This window comes from Xenopus tropicalis, chromosome 1, assembly GCF_000004195.4.
Source record: "Xenopus tropicalis strain Nigerian chromosome 1, UCB_Xtro_10.0, whole genome shotgun sequence".
In the NCBI taxonomy this organism is placed as follows: domain Eukaryota; kingdom Metazoa; phylum Chordata; class Amphibia; order Anura; family Pipidae; genus Xenopus; species Xenopus tropicalis.
The window spans coordinates 59,222,384-59,242,488 of record NC_030677.2 but is presented as its reverse complement, the minus strand read 5'-3'; the positions used below and the strand labels follow the sequence as shown (position 1 = coordinate 59,242,488).

Sequence of the window (20,105 nt, the reverse complement as noted above, 5' to 3'; positions counted from 1 at the left end):
TCAGATCGGCAAACTAACCTTTTTAAAAAGTGAACTTATCCTTTGACTATTCCCAAACTTCATATAGCATACACAGGGCGGCACTGGAAAGCCTGATTAAGGGGCAGAATCAGCCCTGTATAGAGCCCCAATGTTTCTCATAACAGCCCCCTGGGCAATACCTTAGTTTCTTAGTATAGCCTATTCTATCTCATACTAATGGTATTCCTAAAATAACTTGAAATGACCCCTTATTTTGAAAGACTAGAAGTTCACGTTTACTAGGGTGTGAAAATGAAAAATATTTCATTTGTAGATGTTTGGTTTAAGGTACATTGTAGAAAACAATCCCCATTCTCAACCTACATGACAAACTCCTAAGAGGGCAGAGTACAAACCCGCTAAATGCGACATACACTGTACCCAACCATTGACAACAAACTATTCTCGCGAGATTTTAGGCAGAAACATCCCCGTAAACCCGGCAATTTAGAAGCCCGCCCCTTTTTTCCCGCCTCCCATTCAATCTGTAGACACGCCCATTATTCCACTCTTGCGCGGGTACAATAGTTTTTTTTATGCGCGCCGCCGCTGCCTCTGCCATATGGGCCACTCGCATCACCCTAGCGTAGGCTTGCGGGGCCAAATCTCGCGGGATCTGGTCTCGGCTCCCTAGTAAAGCTTAGATCTCGCGAGATCTCAAACGGATTGGTGCGTTTTTTTCCCCTCTCCCTGGTGACGCGCGCTGTCGATCAAAGAGGGAAAAAGCCGGCACATTGCGAGTGCGCTCTCCTACGCGCCCCCTACGCTCTCTTCCTAGTGGCTCCCGCCAGCAGCGTGTGGGATTACACACGCATCCATTCAAGGATCGCGCTTTACTCCGGGTTTCTCATTAAACCCCCTGCCTCGTTGTGTGAGCCCCGCGTTGGACGGACGGTGTTAGTAGATCCTGATCATGTCCGCGGAAGGCACCGAGCAGCAGCCGGCTCCGGACACCGTAGCGAAAGAGGAAAAAGGAGAAGCAAAGGAGGCTATGGAAGTAGATACGGGCGATCAGGCGAAACAAGAGCCGGGCGGAGACGCAGTTAAAGAGGAAGCGATGGAGGTAAGAGGAGCCGGCCCAGGCAGCACGCACTTTATGGCTCCTACCAAGGAACTCAAACTTCTTCTTTATCTTGAACGTCATTATTTTAACCATCTCCTGGCCGCTGAGAGTTGTAGTTTTTCAGCAGCTAGATATGTCTTATCTGCTCATTCACTTGCGTATGTGAGAACCTGTAGAGTTAAAGCGGACCTCTCTGTCCCATTGAAATGTCCAGCCGTGAGTGCGCATGTGCGCGGTAGCCGGGCTTCTGCCTCACGGTACCTCTCATTTCCTATATATATATATATATATATATATTATAAGTATTGGCTAGGTGTGGTGCTTCGCACTCTCTTAGCATTGGGCTTCTCATTGTTCCAAAAGTCATTCTAAAGCCCCAGCGGCTCCTCCCAGTACGGGGCGTGGCTACTGTTAGTGCTGGTCGCTCTCCAGGCCTCCAACTCTTTGTTAGCTGACATGCTATACTACATTTCCATCATCCTGCTGCCAGCCTTTCTATCGGCTCACGGAACATGTACAAGGAGTAGTGCCGATATCTGTGGCCTCTTACGTAATTTTTCTAATGGAGATTCTTATGTGTTCCTAGTTCACTTACTGCTGATCATTTATCAGCAATCTGCATCTGGACAGTAACCCATAGCAACCAATCAGAGATGAGCTTTTTTTCATCCTTCTTCAGTTAGAACAATAATAGCAAACTTTGATCGATTGTCATGGGTTAATGCAAGGGTGCAAGTTTTAACCAACTTTATCAAATAAACTCTACTCACTTTTCTCATTTAAGTTATTAACTGTATGCAAGATCTTTTCTGCCCTTGATCTAAATTAGTTATCTTTGTGTTCCTGTTTTTCAGCCTTTTGGCTTTATTTTTATTCGCCTGACTTATTATAAATAGTTGATGGAATACTGTATTTCTAAGCAATCAGTTCTCCCTGTTCAATGAACAGCTGTTTGTAGTCAGTCCCTGTTTATTGGGCCTGTGGGGACTGTTTGGCTTTCTTTGCACCTGATAAACCAGGGTTTATTTCATTTCCCAGTCCAGTCATTTAATAGTTCTTGCCAGTGTTCTCCCCAGAAAAAAAATAAATGTGATATAGCTGAGGTTAAGGGGGCTTAACCCATTTATTATCCAAATGGGTAAAAGTCCAGCCCATCTGTTCCACTTCCTCCGTTCCCAGGCCATGCAGCACTTTGCACTGTAGGATTGAAGCCAATCAGCAATTAGGCTGACCTGATAGGGAACTGAAGCCTATCTGTGCAGAGGTGTGTGTGCTATCCTACTGTGCTTCTGGCAGGGAAAGTTAGAACATGCCCACACTGCATTTGAAACACAGGCAGGGACCCGAGAGAATCTATAGGAAGCTCTGATAAAGGGTTCATTTTTACAGATAGTGGTATTAAAGACCAAAGTGAAACCAGCACCATATAGTATTCATAATTGCCTACAAGATTAGAGATTTTTTCATTTATCCTATGTCTCCTTTAACGTCTATTAGCCCCTTTATTAGGGGGCAAATCTAAATACATAAGTACCAGAATATATACATAATAGACATTTAAGGACTTATGAATAGACGTTTAAAATTTATGCACTATAACCAGTCCGTAATCCCATGATTTTCAACAGTGGAAAGTCACAAATTCAGTTACATTACCAGTTTTTACATATCTCTTAAATTTAGACTAAAGGCCCCCTTACACGGGCCGATAGAAGCTGCCGATATCGGTCCCTTGGACCGGCTCGGCAGCTTATCTGCCCGTGTAGGGGCAGAAACGAGCGGGCTGGCCGACCGATATCTGGCCTGAAATTGGCCAGATATCGATCGGCCAGGTTAAAAGATTCAGTCGGATCGGAGGCCGCATCAGCTCGTTGATGCGGTCCCCGAACCGACTGCCCCATTGCTGCCTACATAATCCGGTCGTTTGGCCCCAGGGCCAAACAATCGGATTATTTTTTTTTTTAACTTCAAGCTAGCTCAAGTGTATCGCTAGTAGGGAAGAAATTGCCAGCCAGGTAAAAATAGGCCTTGGTGGGGATAAAAATTAAATGTTCCTGCCCCTAAAAGAAAAACTTTAACAGAAGCTAAGAGGACTGTGTGCTTCTTCAAATGCATCGCACTGTCCTTCCAACTTCTGTAACAGAAATTTCATCTACATAAGAGGTGGGGAAAACTTTGGCTGTTTGCCTTGTGTAAGGAAATAAAAAGGGCAGATTTGTTATTTGTTCCCTGAAATCGCGGAAGTTTCCTCTCAAGACAACTTCCGCTATTTCAGGGAAATCGCGGCGCCACGTATGCCATCCCACCGGTAATTTGCATTTTCGCCAGTGGGATGGCATTTCGGGGAGATTAGTTGCCCGTGAACAGGGAGATTTGTTGCGGGCGACTAATCTCCCCGTGTGCCAGAGCCCTTAAGATGACCACACACGTGGCGATTTTTGATCTTTCTGTTGCACGAAAGATCGTTCCAACCCACCCTGACATTCAGGGCTGAATCATCAGATATGGAAAAGTAGAAACAATAGGATTTCTACCTCCTTCTGTCAATTCAGCCGTGAAGGCAGATTTTACTCAGGCGCCTTCAATGGCGCCCGATCAAAATCTTTTAACCCGCCCGATCGGCGAGTCGATATCGGCAGCCTTCTGCGATATTGGTCGCCTCGCTGAGTTGCCATACACGCACTGAATTCAATTTTTTTTTAAAAACGCTTTCCTTTTTTTCTGTAGTAATAAACTTATTAATCCTTATTGGAGATAAAACAATCCTACAGGACTTATTTAATATTTAAATGATTTTTAAATTGATTTTAAGTATGGATATCTAAATTACACAAAACACCACGTCCTGAGCATTCTGAATAACTGGTGTCATACCTGTATGTGCCACTTGTGAGTACTAAGGGGCCATGCTGTGCCTTTGGCTCATATGATTAGCAATAGCAGTATTGGGGAGCTCAACCCTCTGTTAACTTACCCAAACGGGTATCAGGTGCAAATACTGGAAGAACCTCACCTTGCATGGGGGTCAATATCCAACAGCAAAAAAATCCAGTAGCACACTGTGTGTGCTACTGGATTTTTTTGCCTTTGGCTCATATGATTGACTGGGCACACAAACCAAGGGCACACATACATGTGAGGTCACATCAGCCAGTTAATGGACAGTTCTGTATTTTATGCCCACAGTTCTTCCTGTTACAGTTAAGGCTGCATTATTTCCTGTCAGGAGCACACAGATCATCACAAAATAGTGGCACTGCATACAGTGTCACAAGCTGCCTATTCCCAGACTTCTCAGCAAATGACCCCAGCTCTGCAAAAAGGGGCTACAAACTTTCTTTTCACTTAAATTCATGACAGTGTGACAGTGGTCTGTAAGCATGGCACATCAAGCAGCGAATGAAGAGTCTGCAATTTAAATTCTTTGCAGGGCATCATGTTCATATGTGGTACTTATTAAATGTGCAATATAAAGTTATTTACAGCCTAAAAAAGCTTAGTAGCACTTGTGCTTAGACTATGTAATTTGTTCTAATCCTGTGTACATACAAGGTGGGTCCATTGGGTGGCACTACAGGGACAAGGCCCCAGTTCTTTATTTGCTTAAAATTAGTAAAACAAAATAAAAGCCTAGTTAGAAAATATTCAAGCATTGCAGCATTAAGTCATTGATACCTAGTAATTATTCATTTTTCTTCAGGATTATGAGCTTGATAATGAAGATGATGACGATTCTCTTAATAAATCGAAAGAAGGCAATGAGATGGATCCAGCTTATGAAGAAAAGAGGGTACATTTTATATTTTTCAAATTTTGGTTATATAGCAGATTTTGCATGGGAAAGTTGTGAAATTGAAACATTATTTTTTTTTCCCAAAGAATAGAAACAGGAGCTCTAGTTTAATAGCAGGTGTCACTACAATTCCCTACACAGCAATTTCTGTAAATAATGAGCAGTGCTCACACTGGTAATAACCTCTTGTTAGTGCTCCTATACCCCAAGTCCAGATTCTTTCCTTTTTTATTGCCACTTCAAAATAGGCAATCAAGGCCAATGCAGGGTTTAATGCAGGGTTTGTCTAACTAAAGCTTTTTTTTAAAAAAAAAAAAAAAAGGGGTGCGTGAGCCTAAACAATTCAAAGACCTCTGCATTAGGATAATAGCACAGGGTTTTCAGGAACCATATTGTGCTTCAAATTTTCAGCACTCAAAAACATCATATGTAGCTTATTGTCTGTGAGAACTGCATGGAAAAGCCTAACATGCCTGATTTTTACTTTATTTTCCCTAAAAATTCAAACAAGCATGTTTTAGTTGAAAATCTTGTGAAAATTGCTTCCATTAGCATTTTCATGCAATGCTTACAGAAAATAGTGAGATCTGGTTTGGTGCATTTTGATGTTGTGCTTTTAGCACCCAGAGGTGGTAGACAAAGAACTCCAAAATCTTTTACATGTTATATAGCCCAATTTTTTTAGAATTTCCATCTTAGTCTTTTCTGTAGAAACTTTGCTTCCCACCCGTCATGTTTAATTAATTAGAATGCTACAGTAAGTAAATTATCAGGTATGTATGTTTAATTTGGCTGCATATATATCATTTTTTTCCCCTCAGAAAACTGACCGCTCAAACAGATTTGAGTACCTTTTGAAACAGACAGAAGTGTTTGCACATTTCATTCAACCAGCTGCACAAAAGACCCCAACCTCGCCTTTAAAAATGAAACCAGGACGTCCTCGCCTAAAGAAAGACGAGAAACAAGATTTGCTGTCTATGGGAGAGTAAGTGGCCAAGGCTGTCCCATTGTGTTACTCTATGCATATTAGAAAAATAAACTCTTAGCAGTAAAAATGTTTTGTTTGTCCAGTTCCTTCTCTCCTTGTATTTTAGCTGTCCTCCATCTGTTTTTCCTGCTAACTATATATTACATCCATTCCGTTTTTCCTTAAATTCTCATTTTCAATACATCAAGAGAACTTTAATGGGATTAGGGAATTTTTTTGCAGAACTACAACAGCAAGGATTATACCAGCGCTGCTCAGAGAATTCTAGTTTTGCTGCTGTTGACATTTCAATAGGTGCTACTCTAGTATAAGGTGTTTTTATAACTGTAACTATTTAGTTAATGCACAGTAGATTTTTAAAATATTCTGGCATTATTTAAAAAAAAAAAAAAAAAAAAATGTATACTTGGACCTCTTCTCATGATTTCAGCGAAATAGTGACTATGCACGATTATATTATTTCTGACACTGGCTGTTAAGACACCTGCACATGATTGCTTAGTTGCAAGCCTGCTGCTCACAATTTGCAGCCTGCGTTGGGAACCTTTAACCTGAAGGTGGCAGTAATTTATCAGTAACCTCAGTCTTTCCATGCGTCAGTAGGTGAAGTTGCTTGCAATTGACCAAAACAGACTGGGAAGATGCAAATATTTACATGAGCGAGGAGCCTGAATGCATCCATTTGTTCCCGTGTTTGTAAATGAGCCTTATACTGTTCTTGTGTTGCTTCTTGACCCTAACATACGAGTCAGCCTTATTTTGCTGAGAACTAACAAAAGTAATGGCTTTTTCTTAGTTATCGCCATCGCCGGACAGAACAGGAGGAGGATGAGGAACTTTTAACTGAAAGTTCCAAAACCACAAATGTTTGCACCAGATTTGAAGACTCCCCATCATGTAAGTATGTTTTGGCTGGATTCAACTTACTGTTGGGCATACTGCAGATTTTAGTTATTGAGAGTTAAAGATCTTGGAATATTTAATTTTAGATATAGTGCAAAAGTATGAATGAAAACTGCATAGACTGAAGGCAAAGTGTGTGTCTCTTGTCCCTATTGGTTACTTGATTTTCATATACTGCTGTGTTGGTATGGCTTGTGTATATTTGGATGCATATTTGAGTAATTTGTTGCTGGTTCTGTGACTCAGATCTTTTTATAGAAAGATATATAGTTTGTTTTTGTTTTGTTTTTAAGAAAATCTAATGAAAACCAAAGCTATGTGCTTGAAAAATGACATTATTGTACTTGTCTTATTCACAGATGTAAAAGGTGGTACACTAAGAGATTACCAAGTCAGAGGATTAAATTGGTTAATATCGCTGTACGAGAATGGCATAAATGGAATTTTGGCTGATGAAATGGTAAATTTCTTTTTTTATTCTGCATTTTTATTGAACTTCAGGTCCTTTCCATACTGAAATTGCTCTAGTTTGCATTTCAAAATGTGAGAGGTGACACTTTGTTTTTTAAACTGTATGGTAGGCAGCAGTTTCAGACACTAGAGTGCCCTGCTGAATAGGCCTAAATTCCACAGGTGTCAAACTTAGTTGTATAACCAAAGAAACAAAATAAGTTTTTCTACTAAACACAAACTAAAGTTTTTCTTGATTTTCAAAATACTTTATTCAGGAATAGAAGTGAGTTACCTTTCAATACATAGTTAGTTTTTTAAGTAATATTTACATCTACAGTTTGTTTAAAACATTGATATACGGTTTCCTTTCTCTCTTACAGGGTCTAGGAAAGACTTTACAGACAATCAGTCTTTTGGGGTATATGAAGCACTACAGAAGTATCCCTGGGCCTCACATGGTCTTGGTTCCAAAGTCAACCTTGCACAACTGGATGGCAGAGTTCAAAAGATGGGTTCCTTCACTTTGTGCTATTTGTCTTATTGGTGACAAAGATCATAGAGTAAGTAGCTTTCACTTTGTTGTGATTTTTTGAGCACGTGATGCAAAATCCCTTTGTATGAAAGGATTAATGATAAATTGAGGGGGTTCATTAATGAGAAAATTAAGGATAAGGTTAATAGCCTTATCATTATCAGATAGGATAATATTTCAAATTTGTCTTTGGGATTGTACATATCATGGTGACAACAGTACTTTGCATATCTATTTAGAACCATAAAAGCACACTTGAACCCAGAAAGGCTTGACTTAGTCATTATGGCTTTCTTTTCCAGATTTGCTTTTGGGTCATTGTGGACTTTTAAAAACCCAGCTTCAATAAAGCTGGGTGACAACTATTTCAAGATTTTTATATGTGGCCCTAATTGCTCAATAAAATGTTTATTTTAGGTGCAACACAATGTACAAGATAGATTTTTCAAGCCATCGATAAATGAAGCATTGCAGTACTGGTTAAACACATCGCTGTTTGGTGTCCCTGTACTAAAACTATATCTAAAATATCCGACTGCTGTAAAGTTTGCCTTGGCTGAAAGTCTGTTCAGTGTATCCATTATTATTGACACTACTGATTAGCTTCCAACTTCCAATATAGAATTATTCTCTTCAGATTGTACTGTGGATGCATGCATTATAGGTTGTGCCATTTATTAAGATTTTTTTTCTCCCCAATTGCATTTGTTCTTAGGCTGCATTTGTCCGTGATGTACTCCTACCAGGAGAGTGGGATGTGTGTGTAACATCTTATGAAATGTTAATCAAGGAAAAGTCTGTTTTTAAAAAGTTTAACTGGAGATACCTAGTTATTGATGAAGCTCACAGGATCAAAAATGAGAAATCTAAGGTAGGTGTTAATTTTTTTTTTTTTTTTTTTTTTTTTTAACACCAAAAGAAGCTGGAGTTTAATTATGCTAAGAAATATTAAGACGCATTAAGAAGCAGCAGCAGTGGCCTTGCACTCACCTTGCCATGCAAATTGTATACTACAATAAACTCTCCCACAAAAAAAAACAGGTGTCCTTCACACTTGGGACAAAATCACAGTTCCACTGGCCAGCTATAGGATGGTTTTGCATACACTTCAGTTATTTCTAACTCAACTCTATTGCTTTGTGTTTTCTGTATTGACCATCTCACCCCAGCAATTGATGACTGGCCTGCAGTCTGATAAGTGATATTTGCATGGTTCTGTGAGCAGATTATGTAGTGTCTAGTGGCCATTGGGTTAATTGGTAGGAAAAACCCAAATTCCTGTCATGTATAAAGGCTTTTGTTGTGTATGCGGTATTGATTTTTTTTTTTAACAGTACCTGAATTTAAACTTTATTTCTTTTTCTCTACAGCTGTCTGAAATTGTGAGAGAGTTTAAGACAACAAATCGTCTTTTACTCACAGGGACACCACTTCAAAATAATCTACATGAGCTCTGGGCGTTGCTGAACTTTCTGTTACCAGATGTTTTTAATTCTGCTGAGGTAACTTGATGTGACACTATAGTTTGATATTGCATACAGTTTGAACCTTAGCACTGGAGTATGCATTTAAAGGAAAATATTTAGTCTCTTGTATGTTTCCACAGCAGCTTAAATCCATGTACAGGTAATATGCAAAATTATGCTATTATTGAATGTACTTTTCAGTTGTAATATTTTCTGGAGGGACACTCTCCAAAAGGCAGTGCACTTCAGCATCTGTTGGAGGCCCAATGGATCAACTGATACAGTTCATATAAGCAGTGACATGACAATAGACAAAAGGCTGTAAAACATTATGTTCAGCTCCATCTACCTACCTTTATTCCTTCTCTACTGTCTTTTTATTGTTTTTGTTTTTTTTTGTTCCTTTAAAGTCTTTCCCTTTCAAAAACAGTATCCATCTGACTCCTAGTAGTATGTAGAAGAAGACAGCCGATTAACAGTTCTGTATGCAACTTTTGAAGGTCAAGGTTGCATGTAGGTGTTAGTTTTAAGGTGGCAGTACATTGAAAAAAAACACTTGCTTGCCGAGGTCATTAAACAAGCAGATCTCACTGCACCCAATATACCCACCTTGAGGTTTGATCGGAGGAGGCATTAGCTGCCCATATATAGCCACCTTGAGTCCAGTACTACTGCTTGTTTTACACTTAATGATATGTATAGTGTTTTTAACTGTTTCTCTTTTTAGGACTTTGACTCTTGGTTCGATACCAACAACTGTTTAGGAGATCAGAAATTAGTTGAACGTCTTCATATGGTAAAATTACAAAATTATCTTTTGCTGTGATATTTTTCCCAAATTCCCAAAATGGAAAATAATTCTATCTTCTTTTTGTAGGTTTTAAAGCCCTTCCTCCTCCGCCGTATAAAGGCTGATGTGGAAAAAAGTCTACCCCCCAAAAAGGAAATTAAAATATACGTGGGTCTCAGCAAAATGCAACGTGAATGGTATAATCTTGGTTTTTTTTTTTTTTTTTTTTTTTTTATAATTCTGATAATAAAAGCCTCATACCTGCAGTGTAAAATTTTTTTATCTATATTTCTTACTTTCTCAGGTATACAAAGATTTTAATGAAGGATATAGATATTTTGAATTCTTCGGGAAAGACTGACAAAATGCGACTGCTGAATATCTTGATGCAACTTAGGAAATGTTGCAATCATCCTTACCTTTTTGATGGTGCTGAGCCTGGTCCACCCTACACAACAGATATGCATTTGGTGACAAATAGTGGCAAAATGGTGGTCTTAGACAAACTGCTGCCCAGACTTAAGGAACAAGGTAACCTAGTTGTCAATATACATGTTCGTGAATTGTTTCCCCAAACATGCACTCATTAGCTTGTCAGCTCAACAAAACAACCTGTATGTGTCTTTGTGTTTAGTACTAAGTCTGTTGCTGCCTTGCCTGAAATCATCCCTTCCTGACTTGTGTCTCCTTTTGTTAAGATTATCTGTCACATTCAAGGCTTTTTTGTTTCTGATAAAAGCTTTTTTCTTTAATTGCTCTCTATGGTACTAAAAATGCAGTATTTATTGACCAGAGCAGACCTACATCTTCCCATGTTACTTTTAAATAGCCTGCCTTGATTACTACTACTACTACTACTACTATTACTACTTATACAAAACCATTGCCACTATAGATAGTGTTAAGTTCACATGATTCTTTATAGGCAGTGAGTCCACACAACAATGGGTCCATAGTTAAAATTCTACTGAGGCAAATGTAAATCACTGATGGTAAAAACATGGTTCTCATAGATGCCTAAACCTTCTCACAATGCCAATGCAAATATTGTACCAGCAGCAACTTAAGTTTATCCCTACAGAAATGTAACAACATTAATCATTGGCACAATATGTCCTATCTCCCATCACCTTAAGCCAAGAAGTGAGTGGTCCATGCAAGGGGTACTGCAAGGCTTTGTAGCACAGCAGTAAAAATGCTTTATACTGTGCAGTTGTAGTACCTTTTATCATGTGCCTGAGCCATCAGCATAAATCAGAACAAGCACTAATGTTCATCTTGAAGCTTTATATAAAATGTTTTGAGAAATAAAAAGTAAAACTCTAAATTTATATTAGGTTCACGTGTACTAATATTCAGCCAGATGACAAGAGTTTTAGACATCCTAGAAGATTACTGCATGTGGAGGAATTATGAATACTGTCGACTCGATGGGCAAACACCACATGAAGAAAGACAAGTTAGTAGCCATGCATTTATTTTACCTGTTTAAGTATAAATGTAAAATCTGTTGTAATATATATATATATATATATATATATATATTTTTTTTTTTTTTTAAATACAGGATTCTATCATCGCATATAATGCACCTGGCAGTTCAAAATTCATTTTTATGCTGAGCACACGCGCAGGAGGCCTTGGAATAAATCTTGCTACAGCTGATGTTGTTATTATATATGATTCAGACTGGAATCCACAAGTTGATCTTCAGGCTATGGTATGCAGTTTCCCAGCTTTTTGAGTTAATCAAGGAAGCGCTGTCTCTATTGCATTATCCCTTTCTTACTTTTTTTTTTTCTGAGGGGCAGGAAATATCCTTTTTACTTTACCCACCTTTTTATCATTTCTCAGTCTTGACTGAGTTAACAGGGTCCTATTATAAGAACCATAAAACTCATCTCACATGGACCTGCTTTGAGAAGTTCTTCCTCATAGGCTCTACAAATCTCACACACAAGATAAAACTGCAGAGCTCGGAAAATAGAATCCCTATTAGCAATTAGGGGCTTGATTTATTCAGGCACAGCATTTAGGATACTGAACTGGTGGTATCACTTATTGTGGTTTCCCCCTGCACCACCCAGCTTCAGCCCACACTGGACAGCTCTAATCTGTGCTGTAGGTTCTCAGAACCAGCACTTCAGTCCTATGAACTTGTGATGCCAGACTCCCGTTACACTTGCTGCCTTTGATTTATCAAACTGCAAAGAAGCTCCAAGCCAGTTTCCAAAATGGCTGTGTGTTTTTCAACATTGCTTGTAACTCCAGAACAGTATTCAAGATTGGCTGCTAGTGTCTTTTCAAACTAGCTTGTAACTCCTGGCCAGTTTCCAAGGTGGGCAATACTGTCTTTTCTGCTTAGTTTATCAAAAGCAGTTTCTGCAACCCTCCACTTCTAACAGTCTTTCAGGGTATGATAGCCAAATGGGCTATATGAAGACTTCATTAGGCATTAATGTTCTATGTTTTGACTGCAAATTTAATTATATAAACCATTTTTAAATCACTTTCTGTTTGGGATTAATCCTCATTCTCCACACTATGGGGCACATTTACTTACTCACGAACGGGCCGAATGTGTCCGATTGCGTTTTTTTCGTAATGATCGGTATTTGGCGATTTTTCGGAAAATTGTCGCGACTTTTTCGTTGCCTTTCCGAATGTTGAGCAAAATCTGGCGATTTTTTCGTAGCTTTAAAACTTGCGCGAAAAGTCGCGACTTTTTCGTAGCCTTCGCGCCGAGTACGAAAGATTCGGATTCATTCAAGCTTCAGTATGGTGACTTTTCTTGGGCCAGGTTGGAGCTACAGGGTGCCATTGAGTCCTATGGGAGGCTTCCAAAATCATGCTAAGTCTGAAAGTTTCGCCCACCGCTTACGAGCGCTCAATACGAAAAAGTCGCGACAAGATACAAGCGCATCGTAATGGCTACGAAAAACTCGCGTTTTTTTGCGCAAATCGTATTGGTAACGAAAAAGTCGCGACAATTTCCGAAAAGTCGTAAAGGCGCCGAAAAAATCGCAAAAAATACGAAAAAGTCGCAAAATGTTCGTTTTCCAATCTGAATTTTTTCAATTCGGATTCGTGGGTTAGTAAATGTGCCCCTTAGACACTGAAAAGGCTCACCTTACCTTTAAAATGGATTATCATGATTTAAAAAAAAAAAAAAAAGTACTGATTAATTTAACCAAAATGGATACACACTATCCAGATTAAAATCAACCTGTGTTGTTACTGAATCGGTTTATTCTGGATATCAGCTCCCCATAACTTTTTCTCCCCATCCATTGCTGCAAAGTGGCTTCAATCAAAGCTGCTACTACTACTGTGGCACTGAAAAAAAATGCTCATATAGACTTGGTAGCTGTGTCTCTGCATTCAGCAATGTCTCATGCACATGTTACTTTGTATCTTTAGGATAGAGCACACAGAATTGGGCAAACTAAAACTGTTCGTGTGTTCAGATACATAACGGATAATACAGTTGAAGAGCGTATTGTGGAACGTGCTGAAATGAAACTGCGCTTAGATTCAATAGTTATTCAGCAAGGTATGTCTAAAAGAAGCTACTTGTGTCAATTGTATTAAGGGGTCTTTTGACAATAATTATCAGTAAAATTGTAGGTCCTGAGCTTTTTGGATATATAGTCCCATACTCGTAGAATATTTGTGTTTCCATGGCTCATTTGGTAGGATTATGTGGTCACTTGCCACAAATGTTGTTATATTTAAGTAGGCATTCTCTAGCCATGTGGGTGAACTGTGCTGGGAAAGGGAGGGGGAGCAAATTTCTGCCAGGGCTAACCATTTGGTAAGGCTAGAATAGTCTTGAGCCATCATGTTGAAAAAAATATACATTTCCTCACGTAGAGAATGAATGTGCTATAGAGCTTGGTACAGCTAGTATAGGCTTTTCATGTTTAGGGGTTATATTCTATTTTTGTTTAAACTGAGAGTACATTTCAGGTTGTATGTTTGTATGGCAGAGGGGCTAATTTACAGACACTGGACACATTTGCACCTATGCAGTCACCCATAGCAACCAACCAAATTTTTGTTTTCATAACTTGCAGCTACCTGAACAAAGCTAATCACTAGTTGCCATTAGGTTACAGCACAAGAGTATGGTACGTATAGGCAGAGTAGGGCAGGCAGAGTATGGCACACACAGGCTGTACTCTGCCTGTGTGTGTGTGCGCCATACTCTGCCTGCCCTATGCTGCCTGCGTGTGCCTTACTCTGCCTACCCTATGCTGCCTGCATGTGCCATACTCTGCCTGCCTTATGCTGCCTGTGTGTGCCTTACTCTGCCTACCCTATGCTGCCTGTTAGAGGTAAACCTGGCAGGGGTTTATTCTGGAAGTTTGTTAGCATTTGGAAATAGTAATATATGGTCCCTAAGATGTGTAATTTTATACTGGGGGATGCTGTGCTATCCACAGGTGAGGAGGAGGCATATGGATTTAAGGGTGTGTCGTAAATATTATAATTCTTTCACATATGAATGAAGGGTGATATCCCTACATCATTTGGGTTTTTGCTGCACTAACACCCTTACTGTTAGAAGCTCTTGTGATGGGTGTGGTTGGAAGTGTTTGTGGTTTTAAAAAAAAAAAAAAAAAAAAGGGGGGGGGTGGTCAAAACTGACTTCCATTATCGGCCCTTTGTACCACAGAAATTGGACAACACTGGTCTAGATATTTGAGTCATTCACAGGAATGACTCCAGATATTTTTATGGTTGTATCAATGGTGTGGGGTTTTTTTTTTTTTTTTTTTGCTTAATGTTTTACTGACTAACCTTTTTCCATATATTTCAGGTAGATTAGTGGACCAAAACCTAAATAAATTAGGGAAGGACGAAATGCTTCAAATGATTCGACATGGTGCTACTCATGTATTTGCATCAAAGGATAGTGAAATCACAGAGGAAGACATTAATGCAATCTTGGAGAGAGGGGAGAAGAAGGTACATTTTTATAGGCCTTTAACACTGAAGAGACATACAGAATCTCTCTGAACAAACTGTTACCCAGGATATTGTAATATATGCTAGCAATAGGATACCATTGGCACACCAGATGTTAGCATTTTTGAGTTGTTATGCAACAGTATACATTATTCCATTACTTTTTTTGCATTTTCTTTTTTTCCTTTAAGACTGCAGAAATGAATGAGAAACTCTCAAACATGGGTGAAAGTTCCCTTAGAAACTTCACGGTGGATAATGAATCCAGTGTTTATAACTTTGAAGGTGAAGATTACAGAGAAAAGCAAAAGGTGAGTCATATTTTCCATAGGTGTGTATTTAGTCTTACGGGCTTCTATAATTGGCTTCTTGCTTAATATGAGCTTCAGAAAATATGGGTGTTATCTAAAGATGCTAAGATTGTATAAAGTATGATAAACAATTAACTACAAAGATAATTAAAATTACTCCTTGAGTACCATAAAAATTTCCATGATTTTAAAAAAGTTAAAAACTATTCAAGTTAAGCATTATGGGAATCCTAACTTTCTTTCTGATATTAACTTATAGATGGCATTTACAGAGTGGATTGAACCACCGAAAAGGGAACGAAAAGCTAATTACGCGGTAGATGCGTATTTCCGCGAAGCACTCCGTGTTAGCGAGCCAAAAGTACCAAAGGTGAGTAGCTGAGTGCTACAGCAGTACTGGATGCAGTGAGAGGGATCACTAATTACTTTAGATCTGGAAATGGTATTTTTGGGTAGGGCTACAAAAGTCCAAAGCTGTATTTGGGGGTAATTGATTCAGCATTGTCATATATGGTATTGCTGTTTCAAGTACATGAGTTGTATTTGTCATAAGTCTGTGAGACCTTGGGATGGGAGGGTAAGTTGAAAATATACTGCTTAAAGTAATGCAGATATTTGCTGCAGGGGTAGATGATGGTTACTAATGTTACAAGATTTAGATCTTTAAACGCATCTCTAGAGGTGTGAAATATTGCGCTAATTAGAAAAGTTCATGCTAAGCTGCTCCTTGCTGATGTAAAGAATTGTCTGCCATATAAACTACAGAAGCTCATTCTAGTTTCCATCTCTATATGTAATTATCTGTATAGTGGAGACATGAGCTTGAAAAGAAAAATGTTGGTTCCCTTACTGTGCAGCTTATGTCATGTAAATAATATTATGTCTTATAGGCTCCCAGACCCCCAAAACAGCCAAATGTTCAAGATTTTCAGTTTTTCCCTCCACGTCTATTTGAGTTATTGGAAAAAGAAATTCTCTATTACAGGAAAACAATTGGCTACAAGGTAAGTTCTCATTTCTAAATTAAATGTGATAAGTGCCAATTTGTTTTGCAAGGTTCCTATTAAGTCTTTTCTCTGCAGCTAAAGCCATAGCTGTTATTGTAGTGTTTGGTTGGTAGTATGCAGGTTCCATTGTGCACACATTACTTGTATTGCGGCACACAAAATAAATGTTTTGTAAACCAATGCATATCTGCTTCAGGCCTAGCCTTCTCTTACGCATGTTTGGGTGAAACGACCTCCAGCATACCTACTTTCTCTTGCATGTAGGATAGTCCTTCCCAACAGGCAATGATAATGAATTATAGAAACATTTCTCATTTGATATATAGTGAATTTGCAGGAGCTCAATAAGGTGGTTTGCTTGATTACAAAAACAAAGAGAAGACAATTGGCAAAGGAAGTCAATATGCAATTCAGAGTTATGCAGGGATGCCAGATTGCAAAACAAGATACATTCCATGCACTTTCAGTTTGTAGATGATTTGCTTTACCCCCATTATTCCTAAATCAGAAAATGTTTTTTGAAATGCCAGAGAAATTAATTTTGCCATCTGCTCAAACCACTTGCTGTTTTATGCATATTGATATGACAATTATTTTTTCTTGCTTATTTTAGGTACCACGTAATCCTGATCTGCCAAATGCAGCACAAGCACAAAAGGAAGAACAACTAAAAATTGATGAGGCAGAGCCCCTCAATGATGAAGAGTTAGAGGAGAAAGAGAAATTGTTAACTCAGGTAGGAAGAAACAGTACAGTGCTTTGAAGAGAAACTGCATTTTTAATATGGACAGGATGAAAGTTTGATTAGCGTTGATAAGGTAGATGGTGTATGTAGGGTTTGAGACCAAAAAGCTTGTTGTTTTTAGCCTGTACAGTTCTGTTGCCTGTAGACGTACATTCAAGCATGTTCAGATTCTGGAAGAGTTATGTATGTTTTCCTCTCATGACTTTCAGGGTTTCACAAACTGGAATAAGAGAGATTTCAACCAGTTTATTAAGGCTAATGAGAAATGGGGTCGTGATGATATTGAAAATATTGCGCGGGAAGTGGAAGGCAAGACACCAGAGGAAGTCATTGAGTATTCAGGTAATCCTTTCATTGTAGACACAAATGTTTTTAATTGCTAAATAAACTAGTACAGTATTGTGGATATTCACTGGAAGACCTTCCTAAGCTTAATATGCATTTAGCTTCTGCTTTCACATACTTTTTATTTATTTATTCTCAGGCTCCTGGGCAAGTATTTGCTATGAGACCTATAAAGTCATATTGCTACCTATAACTCTGTACTCAGAAGCCTGTAGTTTCTTTTTATTGTTCCAAGTAACAATTTAATTTTTTTCATTTAGCGGTCTTCTGGGAAAGGTGCAATGAGCTTCAAGATATCGAGAAGATAATGGCTCAAATAGAAAGGGGAGAAGCGAGGATACAGAGGAGGATTAGCATAAAGAAAGCTCTAGACACAAAGGTACCATTGGTATTTGCACACAGTTTAGACTGACGCTTTATTTTTTGCTTAAATTGCTGTGCACATTAAACCCTGCCAGTAGATCCACACACACACACACTAAGGTACAGAGTTATTTACATGCAGGCCTGCTATTAGAAACTCGTGTGGCTTTGAAGAAGAAAATCTGTACCGATTTTATGAAAACAAATTCTATGCAGTTTTAGTCCCCCTTCACTTTACTTGCTCTCACTGCTGCAGATAAATCTTTAGATGGCAGCTGACTGCTCTATGTGGAAATCATCAGCACTGCCCGATTTCAACCTGGTCCTACATCTGGTAAAATCTCAGCTGTTGGATTTTGCTGAATTGGGAGTGGGTTTGAGGTCCACCTTAGAACTTTCAGGATACTGGATAAAGGTCCAGTATCTGTATGCTGTTTCGCTGGGACCCTTTGCCCCTTGGTGGCTGCCCTTTATACAGGACTAACCATGACCCTCTTGCTTCCTAAATGTATTTGTAAAATTAGAATGGAACTCCTTATTGCAAATTTTACGCTACACAATTACGTTTAGACTAATGTCACTTAATTTTTTTAGATTGGAAGATACAAAGCACCTTTCCACCAACTGAGGATTTCGTATGGTACAAACAAAGGAAAAAACTACACTGAGGAAGAGGATCGTTTTCTCATTTGCATGTTACACAAGCTAGGTTTTGATAAGGAAAATGTGTATGATGAACTGCGGCAGTGTATACGGAACTCTCCCCAGTTCAGATTTGACTGGTTCTTAAAATCAAGAACAGCAATGGTGAGTCTTAGCTTTCGATTTCTTCAGGAAATACAATAAATTTGGATTTAATCTGTTTTTTTGGTTTTTTTTTTATTTTAAAATGTTACTTCCACTATATTTTTTCTCATTGAGAAAAAATTAGTACTGAATAGAATTAGTACTGTCAGTGCATCAGCTTACAAAGCTTGACATGTGGCATCAACCAGTACGGTTTGGGTGTTAATATCCTGGTTCTGTGACCTGTAGGAGGTGAATATTTGCCTGCCCTGCAGCTGGTTGCAGCCCCGGCAAAATCCCATCTGGATGTATAGCTGGCAGTGACAATATTGTTTCTGCAATTAGACATGTATGCTGTTGGCCTGTATATTTGATATAGGGTATTCTCCTGCAGCTAATGGTGTCCTTTAAAAATGCAGTTTACAATGTGCATTGGGATTTCATTTGTATGTTTTGTGGTTTCTTAGTTCTCCGCATATATCTGGTTGCTACGGGACTGAAAGATGAATAGGAGAGAAAAAAATATTCTGACTTTCACTCTATGCACTTAAACCACTGGAAAGGTGCAGAGTAGGTTTAGCTATCACACACCTATAAAATTGGCAGGTACATTAACTTAAAATGTAATAGAAGTATAATGGGCTTGATAAATGCAATTTGTTTAATAGGAGCTTCAGCGAAGATGCAATACCTTAATCACTTTAATTGAAAGAGAGAACCTTGAACTCGAGGAAAAGGAAAAAGCTGAGAAGAAGAAACGTGGACCAAGGCCTTCATCGGTAAGTGTGTTTAATTCTAAAGTTGCTGCTGGCCAATATTTTTTCATAGATAGCTCTGTCCCTACATTTAATTGCAGTGAAATCCAACATTTGGCTCAAAGCTCACTCACAGATTATTAAGACATGTTTAGTATATCTGCAGACTGAGGAGAGTTCAATGATTTTAACTATGGTCTTAATGTTGCAGGCTCAAAAACGAAAGGTGGATGGAACACCTGATGGCAGAGGAAGAAAGAAGAAACTGAAGCTCTGAGACAAATTTGTAAAATCAATAAATTTCTGAAGTAGTTTTTTACGGGTCTTCATAAGATGTACTGTACGCTTATCTACTATTATGTCATTCAAAGACATTGGGTTCACCTGTTTACTGAAATAGGAACATAGTACTTATTGTAGTTACCCTTTTTAAATACAACAGCTGTGCTGGGTTTTTTTTAGCCATTAACAGTTGAAGTAAAAAATAGGCTTCATTAATTAATGTGCTTTTCTTAATGTTTTTCCCCCCTCCTTCCCTGTCCTTGGACAGCTTTTGAAACTCATTGTGTATATTTTTGTAAAGTATTATTTTTGTATCTTTGGATTATTATCAACATGCACACTGTTCAGAAGAATACAACATTCTTGTCTAGTAAATTCCTAAATGTTTGCTTCAAATTCTTTCATATGTAAATATAGTACAAATGCATCTAGAATGACAGTGGGGATGTAGACATAAAGTGTGTGTGTGTGTATATGGTATCTATCTGGACACCTGCCTTATAAGCATCTAGTTCTAAGACCAAAGGA

At 38.6% G+C, this 20,105-nt stretch overlaps 1 protein-coding gene across 1 annotated transcript; it reads left to right on the top strand.

The window, feature by feature from the left end:
* The first annotated feature begins 785 nt into the window (after positions 1–785).
* Positions 786–19,952, top strand: smarca5 (SWI/SNF related, matrix associated, actin dependent regulator of chromatin, subfamily a, member 5). The gene is made up of 24 exons (NM_001007992.1): positions 786–1,084; positions 4,785–4,874; positions 5,699–5,865; positions 6,665–6,765; positions 7,131–7,231; positions 7,605–7,784; positions 8,472–8,627; positions 9,127–9,258; positions 9,950–10,018; positions 10,100–10,209; positions 10,317–10,543; positions 11,350–11,471; positions 11,580–11,732; positions 13,433–13,565; positions 14,835–14,983; positions 15,175–15,294; positions 15,554–15,664; positions 16,185–16,298; positions 16,915–17,037; positions 17,256–17,388; positions 17,652–17,770; positions 18,349–18,561; positions 19,209–19,319; positions 19,507–19,952. Exons 1-24 carry the CDS (start codon positions 935–937, stop codon positions 19,570–19,572), a joined length of 3,150 nt encoding a protein of 1,049 aa, NP_001007993.1. The 5' UTR covers positions 786–934; the 3' UTR covers positions 19,573–19,952.
* Positions 19,953–20,105: the final 153 nt, after the last annotated feature.